General features: G+C 38.9%; 1 protein-coding gene and 1 long non-coding RNA gene across 2 annotated transcripts; one reads left to right on the top strand and one right to left on the bottom strand.

Moving 5' to 3' along the window:
• Positions 1–16,705: 16,705 nt before the first annotated feature.
• LOC134208037 (diphthine methyl ester synthase) lies at positions 16,706–18,159 on the bottom strand. The gene is made up of 2 exons (XM_062684138.1): positions 17,710–18,159; positions 16,706–17,569 (listed from the first exon to the last, which is right to left on the bottom strand). Exons 1-2 carry the CDS (start codon positions 17,842–17,844, stop codon positions 16,796–16,798), a joined length of 909 nt encoding a protein of 302 aa, XP_062540122.1. The 5' UTR covers positions 17,845–18,159; the 3' UTR covers positions 16,706–16,795.
• A 6,513-nt stretch (positions 18,160–24,672) lies between these two features.
• Positions 24,673–26,222, top strand: LOC134208036 (uncharacterized). Its single transcript, XR_009978467.1, has 6 exons — positions 24,673–24,845; positions 24,937–25,026; positions 25,086–25,275; positions 25,374–25,476; positions 25,891–25,980; positions 26,040–26,222. It is a non-coding gene; the product is annotated as an uncharacterized LOC134208036 (long non-coding RNA).
• Positions 26,223–26,484: the final 262 nt, after the last annotated feature.

Here is a 26,484-nt window from a genome sequence, read left to right as displayed (position 1 = left end):
GTAAGTCTATAAAGTGTAAGACAACTCATTGTCCACTCCCGGAATCCCACGGAGTGCCCCGGTGGAACCTGTAGATATGGACATTTTCATTTTTGCACTAAAACTGTCATGATGTGATAGCTCTATCTTCATGGTTTCTCACGAATAATTATCTGAAGATCTTATAAAGGACAATTGACCTCATCGGCCACTTCCGGAATACCATGGAGTACCCGGGGGACCTGTAGAAGGGGACATTTCCGAATTAAGACCAAAACGTGTCATGCGACAACTCATTCTTCATGGTTTTTCACAAATAAATTTGTGAAAAGTGAGCATGAGCATGAGCATTATGACCGCACAATTCGTAGTTGCTACTCCGTGATTGACCAGAACTTGCGAAATTGTACTGAGAACAGAATGAATGGGGCTTGGGATTAGCTACGCATTCTCAATGTATACGTTTCGGGAGCTCAAATATTTAAAGTCAATAACGGCGTCGGCCACGTCCTTACGGTCATATAGGAAGGAAAGGATTGTTAGTCCGACTCTCGTTTCTACTAGAGACCGAGTATACCTCTGCATCTCCACGATTGTCTTGAGATAGGATATCGTTTTAGTTACAAAGGATAATTTATCTGGATTCACTTCGGTAAGCGATGCGATCTATGGGATGGGAAATAACACTAATACGCTGTTTCGCGACGAGTTAAAAGTTAAAACATACACGCCCGGTGGCATGTGAAAACTGAGGAGAATCGCGTTTTGGACGACCGAACGAAAGTGCAGCACTCTGTACTCACTTGCTCGATGGTGACAGCAAACTATTGAAGATCGCGCTTGTTTCGACCGGAGCAAAGCGCAATACATGCGCAAGAGCCACCAAACACCAGATAGATATTTTATTTCTTTCACGACGACTAAAACACTTACTTGTTCGATGGCTACTCTCTGGTAAGTCTGAAAACTCATTGGCCATTTCCGGAACTTCATAGAGTGCCCCGGCAGAACCTGTAGGAATGGACATTTTTGTTTTTGCACTAAAACATGTCATGCGATAGCTTTATCTTCAAGGTTTCTCGCGAATCATTCTCTGATGATTCTATAAAGGACAATTTACCTCACTGGTCACTTCCGGATTACAACGGACCCGGGGTACCTGTAGAACAGGACATTTCCGAATTGAGGCCAAAAAAATTCATGCGACGTCTCCTTTGTTCATATTTTTTTACAAATGAACTTCTGATAATGTATAAGGTAAATCATTGGCCACTTCCAGAACATCACAGAGTGCGCCTGCGGAACCTTTAGGTATGGACATTCCCGAATTTAGACCAAAACGGGTCATGCGCCAGCTTATTTTTCATGGTTTCTCATGAACGATCTTTTGGAGCCTTCCTGAAGGGTGGAAGTCTCATTGATCACTCTCGAAACCTCATGTTGTGCTTTGAGGGCACCTGTATGAATGTACATTTCCGTTTGTAGACCAAAACTTATCATACGATAGCTCTATCTGTTTGCTTATTTATACGAATAATCATTCGATGATCTTATAAAGGAAAATCACGTCGACGTCATTGTTCACTTACGTAAAATACGCAGTGTCCCTGGTGAACTTATGAGATGGGGCATTTCCGTTTGTAAACTAAAACGTGTTATTCGACAGTCTCATCTTCATGGTTTTAATCGAATAATCTTCTGATGTAACTGATGTAAAAGACAATTGACCATTTCAGAAACATTACGGAATGTCCCAGAATATCCTGTGGAAGAGGACATTGAACTTGAGCCTAAATTAGATTGACCGCCCGTAGTCGCTACTCGATTATGACCAGATCAGCTATTCTTGTTCAGCGAACCAGCTAATGTTGTGTTGGGACTAGCACTTATCTTCAATGCAAAAGTACTGATGATCTCATTTTTAGGTCACACTAACGCTTTTCAAAACAGCATGCAACCCAAAGTAGTAGAGGACAAAGGAATGATGATGCAACCACTCGCCCAAGCTTACTGTTCCCGCAAATTCCATGAGTATGTATTTTGTGTAGCAAGTACAATTATACACTATGCCCGGGAGTATTACCCACCCGGAAACATTTTAGGCCTGAATCGAATTCGCCTTCTCCGGATTGGCAATCCTACGCCTTTGTTTGAGGCTTTGTACAGGTTCCCTCGGGGCACTCCATAAAGTTCCGGAAGTGGCCAATAAGGACAATTGTCTTTTATACAATCATCAGAAAATTATTGGTATGAAACCATGAAGATTACGGAGGCTTCAAAACGAACATAGAAAAACTACGAAAAATGAGCTGCTACGTAGACACGTTATAGTCTACAATTAAAAAAAATGTACTGGTGCCCCCTTAAGGACTACCGGTACTATGTGCAAGGGTTTGACGATCCCTCTCCAGGCCAACTGCGAGTTGTGGTGCCTGGATGTGGTGAGGTTCGATAGTAAGCTCTGTCGAAATTCTACAAAAAGCTGCATGTATCCGCAATCAGGCTCCGCCTGAGCAACCGTGTGCCGCTCAAAGCGCACAAGCCTATGTCCTAGTGTTGTGTGGGACACTAAATAGACCTGGCAGACAGAAGGTTTGCGGAGGCCCAATAAGCCACCTGTGAAACCAATCATTACGAACGATATTAGAGATAATATGACTCGATACAATCGGCAAAGACCTAGGCTTTATTCATCGGATCACGGATCACGATTGGAACTTGGAACTGCAAGTCTGTAGGCTTTGCAAGTTGAAACAGGATAATCTACGATGAACTACATCCCCGCAACTTCGACGTCGTGGCACTGCAGGAAATCTGCTGGACAAGAAAGGAAGTGTGGAAAAGCGAGCGGCTACCCTCCACTAAAGCTGTGGCACCACCAACGAGCTGGGAACCGGCTTCATAGTGCTGGGCAAGCTGCTGATAGGGAGAGGCTCAAGAGAAGACAATTTGAGCCACTCACCACGGGTTTGTATCGGTGGTGACAAAATCGAGGTGATCGTGTACTTGGGCTCACTGGTGACTGCCGAAAATGATATCAGCAGAGAAATTCGGAGACGCATAGAGGCTAGAAACCATGCATGCTTCGGAATCCGCAAGACGCTCCAATCAAATAGTTCCAGTGTTGGTAAACTCATACTCTAATCTCAATCATCAAGACCTCATGCACAGACTTACTCGCTTACGATATTGTAGGGAGAGCATCGCGTTTGAGTTTCTCCGATATAATCGCATTGTTTCACTCACTCGCCGAAAAATGATTTCGCTCTAAAAAGCGTCAAATTAGCCATTATTTTAAGCGAAAAAAGTTGATTCAATGCATTCAACAATGAAGCACACGTGAAATTCATGCAATGATGCAAATCTCAACTCGAATCATGAGTTGATAAAGGGCCATGACTCTGATGAAATTTGACTCACGCATGATTTGAATCGCCGATGAGATTTGATAAATTGAGATCTTACCAACACTAAAGAGTTCACTGGCGTACAAAACTGACTATCTACAAACGCTCATTAGACCGGTAGTCTCTAAGGACAGAATACATGGATGATGCTCGTGGAGGACCAACGCAAACTTGAAGTATTTGAAAGGAAAGTGTTACGTACCATCTATGGTGGGATGCAGATCACGGACGATACGTGGATGAAGCGAATGAACTACGAGTTGCAGCAGCTGTTGAAAGAACCTGCCATCGTTCCCATCGCGTAAATCGGACATTTATGGGCCGGGCACGTAGCCAGAACGTTGGATTACGAGATGAACCAGCCACGGGTTGAAAATACCGGTAATAAAGATAATAATAATGATGTCGGATAGCAATCCGGTGCAAGTGGTTCTAGACAACTATCTGACAGGCACAAGAAGGCGGGGTGCGCTGCGAGCGAGGTGGAGGACGATTTGCGGACCCTCCGTAGACTGGTTCTTCCATGATGAACATACTATTAAAATAAAAAATCACGTTAATAAAGAAATAAAAAAAGTAGACTGGTTGGTGGTGACGTGCAGCCATGGACCGAGCTGAATGAAGAAGATTTTTATGCACTGCACAGGCACTTATGCACTGCACAGTTTCAGCAAATAAATAAGGTCCTTCTGGAGCACTCCATAATGATCCGAATGTGGCCAGTAAGGTCAATTGTCCTCTATACAATCACCAGAGAATTATTCGTGAGAAGCCATGAGGGTAAAGCTGTCGCATGACATATTTTGGTGCAGAAACGGAATTGTCAATACCTATAGGTAACCCATTGGCGTAACTACAGGGGGCTAGGGGGGGCTATAGCCCCACCTAGGATCTGGCTAGCCCCCCCTAGAAAATTTGTTACTTTGTACATATAAGTATTGAGCATTTCTAGTCCACTGATTATATACGGGGGTAAATGCAGAGAAAAGATTGTCTTCATTATCCAATCCCTCTCTTCAAAACATTACAACAAGTTAAATCTATTCGCTTATGTTTTTGAACTTCGAGCAATTGTTATAAGGCTTGCTCACGACAAAATCTCTACCCCTCAAAACACGTTATAACTTATGAAATACCGAAGGAAATACCTCATCATTACATTACATCCCTAACTGGGACAAAGCCGCCTCGCAGCTTAGTGATCATTAAGCACTTTCACAGTTATTAACCGCGAGGTTTCTAAGGCAGGTTACCATTTATGCATTCGTATATCATGAGGCTAGCACGATGATACTTTCATGCCTAGGAAAGCCAAGACAATTTCCAATCCGAAAATTGCCTAGACCGGCACCAGGAATCGAACCCAGCAATCCTCAACATGGTCATGCTTTGTAGCCGCGCGTTATACCGCACGCCTAAGGAGGGCCCGTATTACAAGTACTTAATGGATAATGGACAATTCCTTGAGATTTTCAAGTTTTTCCAGGGTTTTGTGAGTAACTACTATCTAAATCAAGTGTATGATCTTAACATTCCTAACTAATACCAATCCTAAAAGCTGCAGCGCATTTTAATTATCACTGTAGGCTTCTTGAGAAAGGTTCGGTAAAACTCTAAGATTTCAAGAAGAGGTAACTAAAAGTCGAATAAGAAAGAACATTGTATTCTTTCGGATGGATTTTAGAAACTCCGCAAACTTTTGAATTCTCTAAACTCCTATTGTCGCTGCAGCAATGGAACCAGTGAAAGTGTCTCAGTAGGCGTGAAACAGACCTACTGAGAGAAAAGATGTGTTAAATGTTCCTATGTGTTAACAAATGCTTCTATAAGTTAATTTGTTGCAATGCAATTTTTTAAACTAAATTGAAAATTAACGACCAATAAGTTATATTGGGATGTAAAACTGATTTTTTTTTAAATCATCCTAGAAGAAAGAGAAAGGTTAGTTTATTGTGGTCAGATTGCCGTTTGAAAGCTCGTAAGAATTGTCAGGCCACAGAATTGAAAGCTGGCGAGACAATTTTAACTAACTAATTTATCGAAGCAAATCAAAAAAATCTTTAAAAATCAGGATCGTGCTTCACATTCTATTTACGGCGAGCGCAACACCTATGGTGTTCTGAACCTATCAAGGATTTTGGGAATCCTTAGAAATTTCTAAATTTGTGTAACAGGGATGAGCGTCGATGAACATCATTTGAAATATTTAAACCGTCCATTGATATTTGCTAGACCAACTTGCGAACAATATACATACATCAGTTGAATCGAGCGAAAATCGTTAACTTTCTGTGTTATGAGTGTTAAAATAGAAAAGTTTTAAAAAAAGTTAGCCCCCCCTAGAATTTGTCATTAGTTTCGCCAGTAACGCCACGGTACTCTGTGAGGTTCCGGAAGTGATCAATGAATTCTTCCGCACTTTATAGACTTACCAGTAAATTATTTATGTAAATATATATATTATAAAAATGAATAACGAGCTGTCCCAGGCCACGTTTTGCTCTAAATATGGGAATATCCGCTTCTACACGTTCCCCCGGGTACTAAGGGATATTCCGACAGTGGACAATGAGGTCATTTGTCACTTATAAGATCATCAAATGATAATTCGTAAGTGACCTTGAAGATAAAGCAGTCGCATGACATGTTTTGTTTTACTGCAAAAATGAAAATTTCCATTCCTCCAGGTTCCCCCGGGGCACTCTATGATGTTCCGGAAGTGGCGAATGATGTCTCTTCCACGTTACAGACTTACCAGACGTATTTTATTTAAAAACCATGAAGAATGAGTTGTCACATGACACATTTTGCTCTTAAATCGGAAATGTCCCCTTATACAGATGATATTCCGGAAGTGGCAGTTGAGGTCAATGTCCTTTATAAGATCTTCAAATGATTATTCGTGAGAAACCATGAAGATAGAGTTATCGCATGACATGGTTTAGTGCAAAAATGAAAATGCCCATATCTACAGGGGGCACTCCGTGGGGTTCCGGAAGTGGGCAATGAGTTGTTTTACACTTTACAGACTTACCAGAACTTTATTTGTGAATATCCATGAAGATAGAGCTGTCGCACGATATGTTTGGTCTAAAGTAGGAAATGTCCTCTTCTACAGGTTCCCCCGGGCACCATGTAATATTCTGGAAGTGGCCAGTGAGGTCAATCGTCCTTTATGGAATCACCAGAAGATTATTCATGAGAAATCATGAAGATAGAGCAGTCGCATGACATGTTTGGGTCAACAAATGAAAATGTCCATTCCTGCAGCTCCTCCCGGGGCACTCCATGAGGTCTTACAGACTTGTCACACGTCCTAGAAGATTATTTGTGAGAAATCATGAAGAAAGAGCTGTCACATGACATGTTTTGTGCTAAAAACTAAAATGTCCTCTTCTACGGCATCCCCGGAGGCATTGTGGGACATCCTGGAGACGCTTATAAGCACTTCAAAAAATCTGAAAAATCCCTAATAGAACCTATTTAGTATAGCTTTGTTTTTGGTAAAAGTTTGAGAAGAGTTTTATATAAAAAAATAAGTTTTCATCGAAACACCCCAAATGCCATATCGAGGGTACCCCAACGGAATCTGGAATAATTCCGTTGAATGTTATTTATTATTAATATTTCTAATACTTTTTTGCCAAAGCAGGCGCTTTATGATATGTACATATAAGAAAAAACTTATACATCGCATTAGTCACATACTTTCCGAAACTTATACTTTTCATTAACTTATGAATGTTATTAGCTTTTTGATATGCGATCATTCATTAGATGGCATAATGAAGAGTATAAGTATTTTCGAATGGTTTTTTGCCATAACATATAAGGTTATTTTTTTAAGGTGTACGGAATCTGGACATCCCTCTAGATGGAATCGAAATAAAAACTGGACCTTGTCTCAAAATTTCACATTGATCGGTTGAAAGCGAACAGAGTTATGATTTTTTCAATTTCAAAATTTGCCTTCTGGAAGAGCTTGGTCTTTTGGGTGTTAACATGCTGGACGGAGGTAGAGGGTTTCGAATTCAGATCGAATTTATAGGATATCTCATGGACTGTATTTCTCTCTTTTCTTATTCCCACACAAATTACCATATTATGCATTGGCGGCAACATCGATGAATAAATCCGGAACTTTAATATAAGGTACCCCGGGGCTAGTGAAAATACGGGGTAAGTGGGTACAATGGCTGCCGATTAATCGGTGAACGTTTTTAATGGTAACAATGTTCTAGAAAGATGAAGCACAACTATCAACGCATTCACCTGACACAAAAATATTTGAAATCAAAACCTTTTACGGCACTATAGTAATGGTATTGCTCAATCATGACTTTAAACTAACGGCAAAAGCTATTACTTCTATTTTATTTCAATGAATTTCCAACAAAGTAGTCGTTTCTGAATTCATCATTAATCTGGAAAATGAATATTTTGAGCAATTAAATAATTGTGTGACATCGAAAACGATTTAAAAATTTTGATTAAAGACAAAATCTGCAATTTTCACTTGCCCTTGAGTTTTAACATACATGGGGCAAGTGGAACATATTTGAACATTGTTATCTAGTGAAAAATAACTTCGACACTCATATGGATCTGAATCAAATGCAGTGGATATCGTTGTGAGGAAGTAGTGTACAGTTGATTTACCAAATGTATATTTTACTTTCTGAAAATTATCTCCCGCATGGAAAAGAGCAATGGTTATAACTATGCGAAATTTCCCGTTTACAGTGCAAATAATCTATTTATTCTACAATAAATCAACAGGTTTTGTCTTGTGTTTTGTTATTTTCATACTTCGCATCAGATTAACAGATTTTCAGATAAATAAAGTGCCTAAGACATAAATTGGCCATTCCTTTCTATTACAAATTTACAACACTGCGCATCGCCTGAATAAAAACGTTCCTTTTGAAGTTCTAATTTATGTAATAATTTGTGTTCTAAACAGAGAAACGTTCATTCAAAAAGTGAACAAAGATTTGCTTATCCTTCTAATCTAACACATTTGGTAAGAAAGTAAGCTAATGGAAAGCCAGGCAACAACCGGCTGTTGCCTTGTTTTTATATCTGCTAACATTGTAATCCCTTTCTTTTTGCAAAAACAAAAGTCTGACAAGCAATAAACCTCCATCCATGATCTGAAATACTACGACTCATAAATAACATGAAAATTATATCTACATTCTTCAAATTAGTTTCGTTCGACAGTATAAAGCAAAATAGGTCCAACTTGCCCCGTTTGAAGGGGTAAGTAGGTCCCACAGGTAAATTTATAAAAGGTTTACAACACATCTACACTTCAACAACAGAAACATATAATGATGCACCCGTTGTTGATGTCCTGAAAATCTCTGTTTTCTAAGTATGCGTTAACAATTTTGCTGAACTAGCGTTTTTTAAGGTCCCACTTGCCCCGGGGTACCTTATAATATATTATTAACTAATTGCTGATTTAAAGACAAATATTGCAAATAACAATTCAAGCCGTAAACACATAGGGTTTGAAACATGCAACATGTCGATGTTATAGCTGATGAGTTACCCTAATGAACGAGTAGTAAGTCAAATTCGTAAAAATTTAGAATGGTTGTGCGACTTTTTAGACTTTAATTTATGTTCATTTATTTTACAACTTTGGATTTCACATAGTTTTCCATATAATCTTTTTGGCCTGCGGTTCTTCATCTTTATTAATTTGTTATTTTTCAAAACCTAATTACTGTAGCATTTCTAGAGGATGGTTCTTGATTTCGGCATTTTTTCGGCACTGTTTTGATTATTCCTTAAAAACAATTTGATAACCTAACTACTCTAGTAACACTGCAAAATTGGATATCCTAATTTGGTACGAGCGCCCTACTCGCTTCTTGGTCCGAGGATAAGTAACGGACCCTAAATCTTTCTTTACACTCACCAAAGCGCTTGTAAAGTGTTTTGATACCGGCCAGACGGTGGACCTCAGAAATTCATGTTGAGAATCATCCTCAGGAATTCGTTTTGCACTCGCTGAAGTTTTAGATGGTGGATTTTGACGCAACTCTTCCAGACAAGCATGCCGTATGCGATCACGGGGAGGATGATTTGCTTGAAGACAGCAAGCTTGTTTCCCAGGCCCATCCCACTGTCGTGCTGTTGAAAACATTCACTCGCCGAAAAAGCGATCGTTACGAATCAGGATTTTTTTTGGAGATATGATACTATGCGACTTCCGTGCAGCAGATCGAAGGCATTGAAGCGCTGGGAGTGCCTTGAAAGACGAATGTTTAATGATCCTAATCTCAAAACAGCTCTGAACGCAAAGATAGCAGACTCAAAGGATATATCCGAAAGCGATCTGATGCCGACCTAGCGATGAAGAATTTAACCTTCAAAAACAAGGTTTGGGATGCTGCTGCCAATAATGATTCACCAGGTCCTTATACGAGGATCAGCAATGTCAACGGTTTTTTAGGTGACGCAATCCCAAGTAACCACAAGTTCCTTTAAAAGTACGTTTTTCGCTTAAGCAGCTCAGTGAAGCTGATTAAGCGAAAAACGTACTCTTAAAGGAACTTTGGGTTACTTGGGATAAGAGTTCAGATGAACTCAACGTTTATGTCGAGCACCGGCGGTGGTACCCCAGCCGTAGAAAACTCCAGAAGCTGAGAAAAAGTTAATTCAAGAAGTGGTTGCTTTTGTTAAAAAATTTAAGTACAAAGCATTAAAATTCTTCGATGCTATACTGCCGCTAACCGCAAGTCGAGCACATATGTATAATAGAGTGGGGCGCAGTTGAATGGAAAAACGCAAACTTCGTCCGATCAAGTGAGATCAAGGTTTTTCTGAATCGTTTTGGGACCCCAATCAATTGTGCAAAATATGGGTTCGATTGGTTGCGACCTCGCATGCCGCATCGCGTTTTAAATTTACATGGAGATTAGTATGGGAAAACGTACTTTTTTACATTTTTGCTATTAGCGGCTTCAATTTATCATCAATCACGTGACTCAATACGTTAGCATATAGTCTGGAAGATGCCGAAGAAGGTACGTAGCTGGAAGGTCTACAAAAAATGTTATTACGTTTCGAAAATTGATTGTTCAAACCATATGCAAGAAATCAATGTTTCTGCCAGCACTACCGGACGACCTATGCATATCGAAGGGCAAAACCCATCTTCTTTCTTGTCGGATTTGTTTTCTTTGTGAAATGATTCCGGATAGCTCCCATTAGCTGTAAAGCCCTACAAGATCAATTATTTTGAAATAACACTCAGTTAAATTATTGGTCTACGTAATTTGGCAGTGCTGGCAGAATAAACGATTTTTTGCATATGGTTTGAACACTCAATCTTTGAAGCGTTATAACTTGTTTCGTGGACGTTCCAGCAACGTGCCTTCTTCAGCAAAGTTTTTCGGCATCCTTTGGGCTATACTTTAACGCAATGTGCCACTTGGTTTACGATGAACTGAAACCTCTAGTAGTAGAAATGCAAAAACATACGTTCCCCCATACTAATTTCCATACAAACTTCAAACGCGATGCGGAAAGCGAGGAAGCAAGGGTTCATTCACAAATTACATAACGCAAAAATTGACCATTTTCAACTCCCACCCACCCCTTCGTAATGTGTTTTGTATGGAAGGGTACTAAAATTTGTATAGGCCGTAACGCTCGGACAGACACCCTCCCACCCCCTAAAGCGTTATGTAATTTGTGAATGGGCCCCAACCAATCGGTCCCAAATTCTGCACAGTTGTTCAGGACCCAGAATGGCTCCGAAAAACCATTGATTTGAAAAAATGACCATGACGCCCCACTCTAATGTATATGGGTCCCATATGCAGATGTGCTAGACTTGGGGTTAGCGGCTGTATAAAGCTATTTGTTCCGTAACAGCAGACACCCAGCTACACACGTTTGTTAACGCTTCAAGAAGGGTCACACATCGAGTGCGCTCTCATTAGGGTCCTTTCACAAATCACCTAACGCTGAATGGGGAGGGAGGGGGTCAAGCCAAGCGTTACGATCCATACAAAAATTTAAACCTTCCATACAAAAAGTGTTACGAAGGGGAGGGTGGGAATCAAAAATTACCAAATTAAGCGTTACGTAATTTTAGAAAGAAACCTTATCGTTTTCTACACTGCAAAAATTCCACACATTTTTATTGGCAAAAATCCATTAATTTAATTCATGATTCTAATTAGTGCACACATAACCACTCTCCACGCGAAGTACAAATATAATCTATAATCAAATAAAATGTATGTGTGGTCTCTAATATGCAGTTATTGAATTTATGTGTGGGTACAAATTGCATATATTTGGGTCGCCAAATTGCAAAAATTATGTGCGACAAATATATTCAATATAAAGAATTTTCTCAGTGTACCAATTCCACGAGCGGAGTTTCAAGCGGCGAAACAAGGTGACACGATCGGTTCTTTCATACCGACTCTACAGGGTGTTCAATAAGTTCGAATACAAATGTTTGATTATTGTTTTTGTAAGCCCAATGTACATATTCTTTATTAGTATTGGTGTCAGCGCTAGCGGTATATATACGCTATCGGATGTGTGTGGTGTTGACATTCTGTCACTTGTTGTTTGTTTATTACACGCGTTGAAAATGGATTGGGGCATCGTAAACAGCCGTTTTTGAATGTCAAAATCATTGTGGCGTACTACAAAACTGAGGTTTTGGGGGACGATTGATGCCCCCTGTGGCCCGGTGCTAAGACGGAGATGAGCCCTACGTGTTCCAATAAGCCATTTTATGAGACAGATTCGAACAGCTGATCGAAATTTTGAGTGGACGGCTCGGTCTTTGTTTTGGTAAATTTGCATGTAAACCATCATCATTTCGTCATCATCATCATCATTTCATTTCATTTTCGCAAATGTTCTTTGTAAAATGTAAATATTAGTATTTGGTCTCCTGTCATTTGAGCTTTCTATAAAATGGCTTATAGGACGTTAACCCTTTATAGACGGAAATTGCGATTTTAGCCTAATATGGGGACAATTGCATCGACTTTTTGGACAAAACATTGTGACCTCCCAGCTTCCCGGATTTGAACCCTCTTAACTTTTTTGTTTGGTCCTTTATTATGGTAAAGCTGTACGAATACAAGGTCAGTAACTTGGACCAGTTCAAGACGTAATTCTCAAAATCTGAAACGAAATGCCCATGTAGATCGTGCGTGCCGCTGGCGATGGGTTTTAGAAACGTTTAAAGCTCGTGAAGAAGTACAAAATAGAAGTCATTCCAAAAGAAATGTTACAAACGTTCCTTATAAACAATACTTCCAATGAAATGCAACTGGGAAAAGAAATAATTTAAACTTAATTTTTAAACATTTTTTGGAAGTGTATTCGAACTTATTGAACACCCTGTAGAGATGTATGCTGCTGGTTGAACTCGGACCAACTATGGTGGTCAATTTGTCGCATTTCAAATCAGTGAAATCCTGAAAGCTCAGAAGCAGCCGAATGGCATTGGATTGGATATCGACAAAACACAATGTGGCAAACTTGGGTACAAAATGGAAACGGATTCCGTATCTAAACTGGCAAAGTTCTTGGTTTCGTGGGCCTTTATTTCTGTGGAAACCCGAAGTAAAGTGGCCCTTATCCTCACGGCAATACGGAATAACAGACGACGAAGAAGTTCGGCCTCATCTGTTAGTACATACAGTTGCATCAAAGCCAAAATTTTCACCAAGCATTTTTTTTTGCTAGAAAATGCTAGTGCTGGGGCGAATAGCTTTCAACTGGGGGCGGAGAGTGCAGCATAATAAGCAACTTCTTAGTGCACCGCTGAGTCACGACGACAGAGACTGAAAACTACCTGTATCACATCGCACAATGCGAAAATTTCGCAATACTGAAGACTAACGACGACTCTTCAGGCTTCTACACTGCCCATGATCGCATATTTGTAACATTTGCATTTTGGTTGATTTTGTAAATCGATTGTCAATCCTCGCCACAAACTCAATAATTTCCAGCTTACCACAGATAAGCAAGATAGTAAAGCCTATTTTACTGTTGTGGGGTTAGATGCAGTAAATTGAGCTTTCTGAACGATTCACAGGCTTTTCACAAAATGAACAAAAAGGCGAGTGTTACAAATATGCGATCATGGGCAGTACATGAGTATGATGTTTAGCTCGTTCGAGGTAGAACTTGTGCTTGTAAGTACATTGACCCCGACGTCACCAATCTGGTTATTCTACCGCGACATCATGCCTAACGAAACTTATTGTGCAACACTTCCGTCAGCGTTTCCATCATCAAAATCAAGAAACAGTGGTGAATGAACTAAGTCCACATTATTAGGTTTCTCGAATTAAACCAGCAGTATATCGTAAAGTGCGTAGCGACTGTCAACAAGGTGAGAAAGATCGAGCTGCTCCATGTCCATTGTCCATCACCTTTGGGGTAGCAGGGACTATGTTCAAGGGCTTTACGATCCCTCCCCACGGCGTCTGCGTGTTAGGGGATGTGTCTAGGACGTGGTGGGGTTTGGCAGTGGGCTCTGTCAAACCTGTACAAAAAGCTACATGTGCTCGCAAGCAGGCCTTAGCAAAGCGACCGTGTGCCGCTTAGGAATGGGCGATACCGATACGATATATTGAGAATCGATATTTTCGCTCCGATTAATCGATATATTGTATCGATTTTTTTATGTTCGATATTTGACCGTACACTGCCAAAAATATCTATATAAGATATATGTGTCGCCGTTATAATTTTTTGCAATAGCTCCACCCTAATATAATCGATATAGAGCCACACATAAATTATATAATTGCTAATTCGAGACCACACAAAGTTTATTTCGATATATATTTTATTAGTAGTTCGCGTGGAGAATGGTTATGTGTGCGCTGATATACATCATAAGTTAAATCTATGGATTTTTGCCAATAAATATGTGTGGATTTTTAGTAGTGTAACGATTTTTTGTTGATGATATCGGATTTCGATTTTTTTTTAATTCAGAGACTTTATCCATAACACAGATAACAGATATTGAGGCTGGCATCCGATACGTGTGTAAACATCCGCAACCGTTAATTCAAATGTATTTTAAATTGGGACCGCGTTTGGCAATCGATTGCAGATGGCGCAATGATCATTGTTATTGAAAACGCAGCCCGAATGCGGCTGTCAAATGCATTGGCTGCGTTCGACGGTTGTTAATCAGCTGCATCCTTATGTACTGCCGCAATCAGTTGAGTAGATGGCAGTAGTGGGCCAACGTATATAAATTCAAAAGTTTACACAGGATTTTCAATAAAATTTGTTCTAGCTTCAATATCTGTTATCTGTGTCCATAATATAACAAAAGTAAGAATATAGCATATTAGACACAATCTGTTAAAAACAGCGAAACTTTGGTGTGGGATTTGATGACCTGAAATAAAAACCTTTATTTTTAATTTTTTTTTGCTCGGTTTTTTAATTTTTCGGACGTATGGTATCGATATATCGGAATATCAATGTTTCAACCAAGGGCCTCATATGCCTGTCACTGGCGAACAAAGCTCGTGTACTCTGCATCGAAGCTTAGAACCGGTGTTAGGGCGCAATCGTTAATGTGAACATTTTTATATTCGGTTAGTTACTGCAAATAAATTCTGTTTCGAGTCCCTATTATCAAGCAGGTATCTCAAGCATATCACATCGTTATATTGCTGCATGAATGAGTGTTTAATTTTGATAAAATATCAAAAACAAAAGTGTGCATAAAAATTGCCTCGCCATAACAAAAAGGTGGTAGAGAATTAACACTGTTGTTTACAGTTTAGAACCAAATCCAGATGTCGCACATGTTGGGGTAGGGATTCAGTGCTCCACCTTCTCCCCCTGGTTTCAACGCCGATATTTTTCGGCATTGACAATAAAAACATCGATTCGGCAGTATCGATATTTTTTCCGAAAAACGCCCATTCCTTAGCCGTGCGGTAAGACGCGCGACTACAAAGCAAGACCATGCTGACTGTGGCTGGGTTCGATTACCGGTGCCGGTCTAGGCAATTTTCGGATTGGAAATTGTCTCCACTTCCCTGGGCATAAAAGTATCATCGTGCTAGCCTCATGATATACGAATGTAAAAATGGTAACCTGGCTTAGAAACATCGCAGTTAATAACTGTGGAAGTGCTTAATGAACACTAAGCTGCGAGGCGGTTCTGTCCCAGTGTGGGGATGTAATGCCAATAAGAAGAAGAAGAAGCCCATTCCTAGTACCGCTCAAAGCGCACCACCAAAAATTGTATTGTAATTTGTAATCTGATAATCATAATTATTTAATATTACATATAGTTACATGGTCAAGGTTGCTCGATTCCTCAAATACCCCTTCCCGGTTTCTTAGGATACATTCTCTGTTCGGGAAGGAGTAGTAAAGATCATTAACAGTGAGTGTAATCCAAAATCCAATAATATCCGTCATGTTAACAGTCTAGTCAGTCTACATGTACAAAGCCAGTTCATAAAAGAATCCTGGAAAGTGATAGATTCGACTATCACTTTGCTTGTCAATATTAGTAGTTCAAACATAAAAGCGGCCAGCCCTACTGTGCAGCATTGTTGAATCTTTCTGTAAGATTCAGATCTCAATTTGATTTCACATTTAAGCCATAGTACATCTACGCTATTATGTATGATATTCAGGAATTTATAACCTTTATCACTTCACCTTCGGTGAAATAAACGTTTACAAAATCACGCCTGCTGTACGCAACAATGCTACACCCAAGGAGTCAAGATTTGCACAACTTTTTTTTGTCTTGTTTTATGGATTTCCAATGTATCTTTACAAATCAGTTCCGCGCAAATCGCAATTAGGACCCGATTTGTTCTAAGCTAAATGAACTTAATTTCTTGATAAAATCCTACTTAATCCAAATGATGAGCATGATGACCGTGCATTTCGTAGTTGCCACTCCGTGATTGACCAGAACAATCGCAATTGCACTGGGAACCAATGGATGGAAGCATGGGATTTGCTCTCCAACCTCAATGTGCACAATCCGAGAGCTTCATAAGAGAGCTCGATTACGGCGCTAGCCAAGCCCTTGGGATCAGCTGTGTTTAGAAATACTAATAGCTGATCCATTTGACGGAGAAAGTTGAAAAATTGTCAAAATGCAACAATTTTATGAAAGCTGAAGAAAGCCACCAAGCTCGAACTAGAAGTGCGACGCTACAATCAATTAAATGATTGACATATCAAAAATGAAACCCGTGCGAGATCGGGTAGGTTTGCCTAGTTAGAGATAAAAATGAATCGAATAAATCGAAAAAAAAATCTCAGAGGGTAGATATATATTAGCATATTATTAGATACGCTCATTAAATAAAAATAAAACAATTTATCATTACTGAACCGCCGGGGTTGATTCAGTTGTTCGAATTGCTAGTACTGTCCAGTTTAAAAATAATTGCCGGTTCCTCTCGAGTCTTCTTCTGCAACTCCTCCAAATTTTCGTCACAGAACTGTTGTAAAAACTCCGTCTCCACTGGATGCATATCCGCTGGGATAATCATTGAATGCAACGGATCTCCCAAATCAGCCTGCTTCATCTCTTTCAGGGTACAGGCCTTGATCTGCTGGGTGTCGTGACCAACTCGGGCCAGTCCGATCACAACGTTCCGATCGTTGAACAAGTGATGATGTCCCGACTCTCCGTTCTGTTTGCGCTTGTGAATCAACTGGACCAGCTGATCGGCTGCCTCCCGGCAGCTCATAAACCGAGGCGGCTCGTATTCACGTTTTTTCCTCATTAACGATTCCAGGGTTGGTTCTTTAACCCGAATGTCCAAAAGGCAAAGAGTGTGTAATCCGTGTTCGAGATTGGCAATGATTTTATCGAAGAAACTATCCGGTTGGAAAACATCATTCCAGTATGGGATGGACACGGTCTCGCCGAAGTGGTACAACTGCAACCCGCAACATCCTACGGCGTTCATGATGGAAGCGTTGTGAATCACCTGGAACGGAATGTTCTTTTCTTTGGCCCGCAGCAAAAGATCGGTATGGGTTGTTGCGCCGAACGGATCTCCCACAACTAGGAAGGCAACTTCCACCAAATGGGCATTTTCTAAAATGTCGTCTGTGCCAGTCTCCACCAATTCTCTATCTGCCAAGATAAGTGGTCGGCCGTAGAATTCCTCCTGCAAGTACGAGAACATAATCAAGTTAGTTCATGTACAAACACGCCTGGAAATCTGATCTTTTATGTAATTGTAAATTATTAATCATACGATACCCTGTCGGTTACACCTTATTTCAGGTCAAGGAAATTCAATCTTACCAGTTTCTCCTGTCCACATGTCAGTATCGAGGTGTACGATTCCAAATAAACTCGTTCGCACCGCTTCACAATCTCCAAGCCTTTAACGGTGATATCTTTAGGATCACCCAACCCGAGACCAATGACGTAGAACATCCTGCAGTCTGTGCTTCCTCACATCAACGCAAACGTAGTCGTCGATAATCAGCTGTACCACTCCTATATGGAAGATGATTGATTGGCTGTTTGCTACTATGGGAATCAGCTGGCGTAGCAACAGATCACGACCCCCAATATCTGAAATCCAAATCCTGAATCACGCGAATATAACGAATATAACGCGGAAACGCGCACGTGCAGCAGGAACGATATTTTCTTCAATGTGTTTTTCCTGTTTCCAATCAAGCACAGACAGAAATCCACACGATGTTTTGTTTTGATATTTACGACCGACGACGCACCGCGGTGAACGTTCGGATTTTGACATTTCTCGATTATTTTTCAATTCAGACGTATTTATTTCACGCCAACTCCTATTATGTACACTCATAAAAAAATAAACGTTCGATTCATGTTTTTACTGTTTTTAGCTGGGTGGTGCGAATAGAATCGATTTGGTTGTCAAACTGAAGCCAAACTTTTCTATTGTGCCGGAGCCAAACATTGAAGATTGTGGTTATGTTCGTTTCAGATCCTATTTTGAGAAGTATTGTTATTATTTGGGAAAAAAATAAAAATAAACTTAGATTGAGTTTTGTATTCTATGTAACAAATATTTTCACATTATATTTATTTCGAGGTGAAAATTAGTGAGAATGCAATTAAAAAGCACTCGTTACTAATTTTCACGAGATACAACAGCTGATTGGAGCGGGAATGTATGTAAACCATCGTAAAGTCATGTAGAGTCTCGCGCATTTGTGCGTCCTCATGCAGCGTGGAAAGAGAAATTCGAAGAGCGGGACATTTTTGACAGCCAAGCAACTGCAAAATAATTTTGCTTATGAGATTGATTTCAAAATATCCCTCTACTCGCTTGAGAACAAAAAAGCGGCTCTATCCGCAGTACCCAGGTTTTTAGCAGGCTATTGCAGGGCTGGTAGCAAGTCACTTTTTAGTGACTTGGTCACTATTTTGAGCCTACCCAAGTAACACCAAGCATTACAATATTGCACGTATATCAATCACAAATCGGCATGCTAAATGCTAATTGCATTAGATCTGTTTTAACGATGTGTTGTTGCATTTATTTATCAACTGTCAGACAACGATACTCTAAATCAGCAGTACGAATGCAGCGATGCATTACTGGTGCTTTATTTCAACATGCCAAAGTAATGAACCATTATTTCGGTCTTATAATTGCCCTTTTCCACTTTAAGTCAACTTTTAGGGCTGTGTTTTTTACAAGCATATATAGCTTCATGGTTACTTGGGTAGTCACTAAAAAGTCACTATTTGCATCCAAAAGTCACTAAAGTCACTATTTTTCCGAAAATGGTCACTAAAGTCACTATTTTCGCACCACCGTTTGTAAAAAAAAGCTCAAAATAAAAATCATTTGTATCTACCATTATCATCAACCAAATCAAATGTAAATCTATTAGCAAAATATATAAAGTTTGAAAAATTGCTCCAAGGCCGTCTTATGAAAGGCAGAGTGGGTTCGAACCATGGACTTCGGGATCGAGAGACACACAGACACACCACTCAGCGAAGCTTGGGCATACGTTTAGGCAGCGCCGTATATAAAGCGCAGGATTGTTACGACTACAAGGATTTCGCGATTTTCGCGGTTTTTGAATTTGATACGGATTTACATAACGGATTTAGTTTTGGGTGGAAGTTTAATAAATAAGGAGCGTAGGGTTTTGTTTTCGATAGCAAAATGTCGTTGAGAAGGGACTCAACATTTGAAGTCTATGCTCTATGCCCAATTTTTTGGAAATTTCCAAGCCACTATTGAATGCATTATACTCTTGAGCACTCATTTAACAAGCATTTTAAGGGTTCACTTGTTGTCATTTTTATCGTTGCTGAATATCCATTTTTGTAAGTCAATTTAGACATAATTCCGAGATATTTCTTAGTTTCTGATTGATGTACCCCTCTTCGACGAATCACACAGCATGATATTGTCGGCGTAGCACCACATTAGAATTCGGACATCGGGACTTCCGAACCGAACTTTCTTCCTAAGTTGGGTAAGTTGGCTGTATCTAGAGAAAAATCCACCTTCGTTATAAAAAGCTTCCTAACTTTGTTTCTCTTAGAGGAACTTTCACTGTAGTTTCTGTAGCGATGACCGCATAAATCTTTATGTAAAATTCCGTAAAAATTCCGCTTTGAATTTGGGAAATAATTTTCGGAAGGTTTTTCTTAGGAATTCACCAAACAATATCTGAAGGAATTCCCAAAAAGATTTCTACCGGAATTCATGAAAAAAACCGCTTGTATTTGAAGGAGATTTTTTTCAGGGATTCGCGGAGAAGTTTTTATAGCGCATAAGCCCCAAAATTTTATTCCCACCTTTGGGTTTCCGCGCCAAGCACTCAGCGCCAGACTCGGCGACAAGGAGATAGTGGTCAAGTTGGTACTCCTGATTTTTTGACAACTGATGTCGATTGGTTGTGTGAGTGCACCGGTGTCAAAAAATAGAGCTTTTAGCTGAAAATTTGGTTGTCAAATGCACATTTTGACAGCAATATAGATGTATGAGTGAATGAAATGTGCAAATGCTCCATCGCGGAAGCAGTCGCTGAGGACAAGTGTAAATGGTTTCAGTGACGAAACGAAAAGTTTCAATGCGAAAAGCAATAGTAATTGACGTGAAGTTTCCGCGGAAATTCCTGAAAGACAGCAGGAATGTATACAAAATATTCTGCCTTGAATTTATGGTATGAAAGAATTTCCGGAAGTTTTTTGTGCTGACATTCGCCATCGGATTTCTGTTGGAATTTCCGTTTGAACTCCTGGAGATAGATTTCATAAGGATTGAAGTATTTTCTGCACAATTTCTGAAAAAAAAATCCTAGAAATTTTCACAAGGTTTTCCACAGAAAATCAACTTCCGCTGAAATTTCTGATTTTTTTTTAGAGTTTTCCAAAGCAATTTTTGCATCAAATTGTTTTTGGATCACATTGAAACTTGAAACTTAGGAAACTTAGGTTCGGTAAAATCCATGTTATACATGAGTTAATGTTTTTAATGAAACAGAGATCAGGGTCTCGAAAAAACAAATGGCAAATGGACTCTATATATATTTAAATTTGTCTCAAATAAAAATGTTATTTTTCATTATTTAAAATCGTATTTTAAAAATGTCATCATAATTTTGGATTCTTTAAGTTTTTTTTAACAATTTTTCCTTATAAAGATTCATAAGCTTTGTGATTCCAAATAATTCTCTGCCTAGTAATTGATTAGATAATTTTATTTCTTTTTTGCCGAAAAACCGTGTTAAATTTTCACACGTCCAACTACATAAAAATTAGTAGTTAGTTTCACGAAAAACTTCGAGCTCATGTTAAGAAAATTATTTTGCTCATTTGTTGAGAAATCGGTAATTCAGGTACCAGCTGTTGAGAAATCAGTAATTCGGGTACCGAGACCGGTAAATAAAATTAAGTGTGTAACTCGTAGTAGATCGGAAACTAGGGATATCATGTTTTTTCAAATCCTTATTAGAATGCTATCAGAAATCAAGAGTAGACAAAAATTACAATATCATGAGATTTACTACTGCTGGCGTGTGCATGTTCATTGTAACTAGGGAGAGGATGGATCTTAGCAGGGGACAACCGACTTGGCGACATCATCATAAATATCACAGAGTTGGATATTGAGGAAGGTATTCGTTGGGACATCCAGAGGCATATTTCTAGCCTCCATGGTAAACCTTATTCCGTAACACACAGGAGCAGGTAACAAGTTACAAGTTGTTGCACTAAACCATGCTTATAATTTCAACAACGATTTTGAAACAAGTTCTACAGCATTGTGTTAATAAAGTTTAACATGAGCTCGAACCCTTGTCATAAGACGAGTTTGTACAATCCCATTTAATTCCACCACTTAATTGTACCTTGACAGATACATATTTCGACCTCAACAGTAAGGCCGTCTTCAGTGTCGCGTACTTGACTCGACTCAAGTACGAGGCACGTCGAGTCAAGTACGAGACACTGAAGACGACCTTATGGAAATTAAGCTTAATAATCCTTCAAATTTGAAACCTCGGTAGTCACCTCGGTAATCGATTTCAACTACCGAGATCTCGGTTCTGTTTGCATGCTAGTGAAATGTCAAAAATTACCGAGTAGAACTGTAAAGATTACTGAGTGCTCGGTAAAAAAATACGGGAAGATCTGTAAAAAAAATGCAGACTTTTGTACCCCAAACTACCGAATAAAATGTAATTTGTAATAAAATTTCTTGTTTTTAAAATAAAAGACTAACAAGTTCAGGAATAATGAGTCAGTTTTATTTATTTCAAATAATTTATTTTGGTTGTTTGAATCTTCAACACAAAAAAGCTTAGGGAGGTATCTATGGTGGGCTGTTGTATAAGGAAAGTGATCCGATGGGCACAAGAAAATGAGGAGCGCAGCGAGTGAGGTGTATCAATCAGGTGGTAGGCGACAGAGAGCATTGATCTGAGAAAATTCAAGTCACTTGAAAATCTTTTATGTATTTCAGAGACCACTGCTAATTAAAGCCTTATTTTGTATGTGTTCATGAAATTTTTCGACCACTCTATTCACTTTACTACTCCCGGTACACTCAATTCACTAGCGTTATGCCACCAAAAAACGGAAACTTCATCATCATAGAATCACCTGAAATTTCAGAAACAAATAGAAGCAAATAAAACATTTGCAAAATAAACAATTATTATCAAGAGTAATTATACTTACACGCATGCTGATTTTCCCGAAACCTTAGACAGATCTGCTTAGTCTGAGACTTCTTAGTTATTGATTTGGTTGAAAAAAGAAACATGGCGTCACATCAAGCATCATGCTTGTTGATCGGAAACTGAGAACTCCGTAAATAACTTACCGATTATTCAGTGAATAATATAAATTTTTACTGAGTAATCGGTATATTTTTTGATAAGCTTGGTAGATTTTCATAATACGGAGCAGTTTGGTAACTTACACTACCGAAGCTCAGTATTTCATTTCATTCTACTGACATTTTACTGATATCTCGGTGAAAATTTGTTTTTACTGGATTGAATCAGTAAAAAATAGTACCGAGCTGAAATTCTAGATTTAAGTGTGTACACATGAACAATACGAATGCAACGTATGCAGCTCACTACCTGGTTAGTACTTTATACAAAAGTCACTATTTGGTCACTTTTTCTGCTTCTGAAAGTCACTATTTGGTCACTTTTTTCGTCATCGTTGGTCACTAAGTCACTATTTTGAACGGCATTTATCGCTACCAGCCCTGCTATTGTCTGTTTCCTTGGTAACAAAACGCGCCGACCATTTTCTAGGCACTATCAAAATCGTCGCCAACATCTTTATTCTAAAATTATGTTAGTTTTATTAGAAAATAAAGTCAATCTGCATTAAGGTTCCCCCAAACACACGCGATGCGACAGTCGCGAAGCGATTCTATCGCTTGGCGACAGCGATGCTGTCGTCGGTAATATGGAAGCGTAAATTCCAAATTGCTTGCAGCGACCCAAAGATAGAATCGCGGCGACTAGTTGTCGCCGTCGCGGCGATGAAATCGCTTAGGTCTGGGGGAGCCTTTAAAAACAGGGCTCAATTTTGGGAAATCTCGCGTGATTTTTGAAAACGTCGTAAGTCCAAATAAGAGACTCTCTTTTATTACGCTCTCTTTTGCTAGTCTAGTCTAGTTTAAAATTTGTTTCAATATTTTCACCTCAGCACACTAGAAAAAGCTATTTTCTTCAGATCGGTACTGGAAAATCCAATGTAAATGTTAGTATGGCTTTGTAATAATCGAAAGAGAAAGTAAACAAAGAGAACCTCTCTTTTGGACTTACGACGTTTTCAAAAATCACGCGAGAAATAATGTGATTATTCAGGTTCTGTCTCAATTGGAGAATTAAACTGAAATTAAACTTAAAAGTGACATTTCAATAATTATCAAATAACCCTGCTCGCAGAGCAAGATTACTTTTGACAGATATCGAATCATTTTGCATCGATGTCTTATTGGAATTGCTGGGTAGCACCAGCCATTCTTATGATTGGGTTATTCGCTAATTTTCGAACTGTCACTTTTAAGTTTAATTCTCCAAATGAGACAGACCCTCAATCTCTCAAAATTTTGTTCACAGTTGATTTGACAGATCTTATGGCCATTTCTGCTGGCGACGATTTTGGCGTCAATTTGTTTTGCGACGATGCTATAATATCCCGGGCTATAATTTTTTTTCATACTGCGTTTCAATGATGACAGCGGTCTATGTCTATTGATGATGATGACACCGCGCTTGACACCGGCTCGGTTTTTAGGAATATGGATATTTTGACAGTCTATATTATTGTCTATCCGGAATAAATTTATACCGCTTTTTATACCGAAGTTGGATTTTTCTCCAGATACAGGCAACTTTCCCAACTTCGGAAGTAGTGCGCTGGATTCGCCTAAAGATGCGCTAAACAACGCATCAATTCCCGCATAGTAAAAAACAGTTTGCTGTTGGGTCGCAAATGTATACTGGATTTATGACATACCCTCACCGTTTATGTAAATGTTGCTATGCAGTGGTACGTTAAAGATTCTCCACTTCTGGACAATGCGTAACACTGCCTAAACTTTATGCTTCACAGTCAATGTATTCCATACTGTCATTATAATGTTGCCTATGTTTTGTTTATTTGACATTTTAATTCTAAAACTATAATACATCGTACCAGCATATTTTCATAAGTAGTGACACCACAGGATACAATCCAAGCGAAGTTATGCATCGTTCTTTATTGCTGACATACCAAAACTCAAACACAAATACATAAAATAATATGTTGTTGCATTTTAAAACTAATTTATCTGTAATGGTTATACATCATTGGTGTGCGTGAAGACAGCTTGAGATCTATCTTTCAGTTTTTATTCCGTCGATTGATCGACCATTACTGTTTTTCTGCGATTCTTGAGCATCGTTGAGGTAAATTTTATTGATTATGTTTGTTTGTAGTTTGTTTTACTATGTGCGATAAAGCTTTGAGCGGCATTATTATCGTTTTTGTTTTCTGTAGGACTGCGAAATGCCGGAACAATGATCCGGAACCTGTTTGCTGTACGAATTTAGACCCCATTTCATACATGAGTCCTTCGTAGCAATATAGGTGAGTATTTTGATCCATTTAAAATGTAACCAACAATTGAACTCCGCATATTATTGCAGACTTTGGAGCTGATATATAATCTTCACGTCATGTCTACGTGAAAACCTACGTGGTTTTTCTCCACAGCACTTTTCACGTAACGGATAAGTGATTTAATGGTGAAGGAACTCAGTACCACTCAATCGGATGTCACAGGCATTCAACTTAAAGTCTACGTAACTATTTCAATGGGTTATATGAGGAACATGAGTAAATAATATTTGTTTTGTTTTTATTCAAAAAAAATTAAACAGCAATATTTTTTATTTCTCTCTTTGATTTGTATTTCTATTTATGTATTAAAAAAGTCTTTCCCACATTCGAATTAATTATTACATCATCAATAATAGTTTGCGATGGTTCGATTGATCGACCATTAGTGTTTTTCTGCGATTCTTGAGCATCGTTGAGGTAAATCTTATTGATTATGTTTGTTTGCAGTTTGTTTTACCACAGATAACAGATATTGAAGCTAGAACAAATTTTATTGAAAATCCTGTGTAAACTTTTGAATTTATATACGTTGGCCCACTACTGCCATCTACTCAACTGATTGCGGCAGTACATAAGGATGCAGCTGATTAACAACCGTCGAACGCAGCCAATGCATTTGACAGCCGCATTCGGGCTGCGTTTTCAATAACAATGATCATTGCGCCATCTGCAATCGATTGCCAAACGCGGTCCCAATTTAAAATACATTTGAATTAACGGTTGCGGATGTTTACACACGTATCGGATGCCAGCCTCAATATCTGTTATCTGTGGTTTTACTATGTGCGATAAAGCTTTGAGCGGCATTATTATCGTTTTTGTTTTCTGTAGGACTGGGAAATGCCGGAACAATGTTCCGGAACCTGTTTGCTGTACGAATTTAGACCCCATTTCATACATGAGTCCTTCGTAGCAATATAGGTGAGTATTTTGATCCATTTAAAATGTAACCAACAATTGAACTCCGCATATTATTGCAGACTTTGGAGCTGATATATAATCTTCACGTCATGTCTACGTGAAAACCTACGTGGTTTTTCTCCACAGCACTTTTCACGTAACGGATAAGTGACAGTGAGGAAGGAGGTGAAGGAACTCAGTACCACTCAATCGGATGTCACAGGCATTCAACTTAAAGTCTACGTAACTATTTCAATGGGTTATATGAGGAACATGAATAAATAATATTTGTTTTGTTTTTATTCAAAAAAAATTAAACAGCAATATTTTTTATTTCTCTCTTTGATTTGTATTTCTATTTATGTATTAAAAAAAGTCTTTCCCACATTCGAATTAATTATTACATCATCAATAATAGTTTGCGATGGTTCTTGTGTTCGGCCACCGTATGACGCAAAAGAAATTGATCCAGAAACATATGAGAAACGCGATGTTGTATTTTGGATGAATATGAGCACGATGCTG

The sequence above is a fragment of the Armigeres subalbatus genome, chromosome 1, assembly GCF_024139115.2.
Source record: "Armigeres subalbatus isolate Guangzhou_Male chromosome 1, GZ_Asu_2, whole genome shotgun sequence".
NCBI classification, from domain to species: Eukaryota; Metazoa; Arthropoda; class Insecta; order Diptera; family Culicidae; genus Armigeres; species Armigeres subalbatus.
Note: the sequence above shows the minus strand (reverse complement) of the source record. Positions and strands in the feature narration are given on the sequence as shown.

Bases quoted from the DNA above. Each gene is read 5' to 3' on its own strand.
- LOC134208037 (XM_062684138.1), bottom strand. From the start codon at position 17,844: ATGTTCTACGTCATTGGTCTCGGGTTGGGTGATCCTAAAGATATCACC. The intron at 17,570-17,709 runs GTAAGATTGAAT...TCGTACTTGCAG, and splicing joins CATGTGGACAGGAGAAACTG to GAGGAATTCTACGGCCGACC.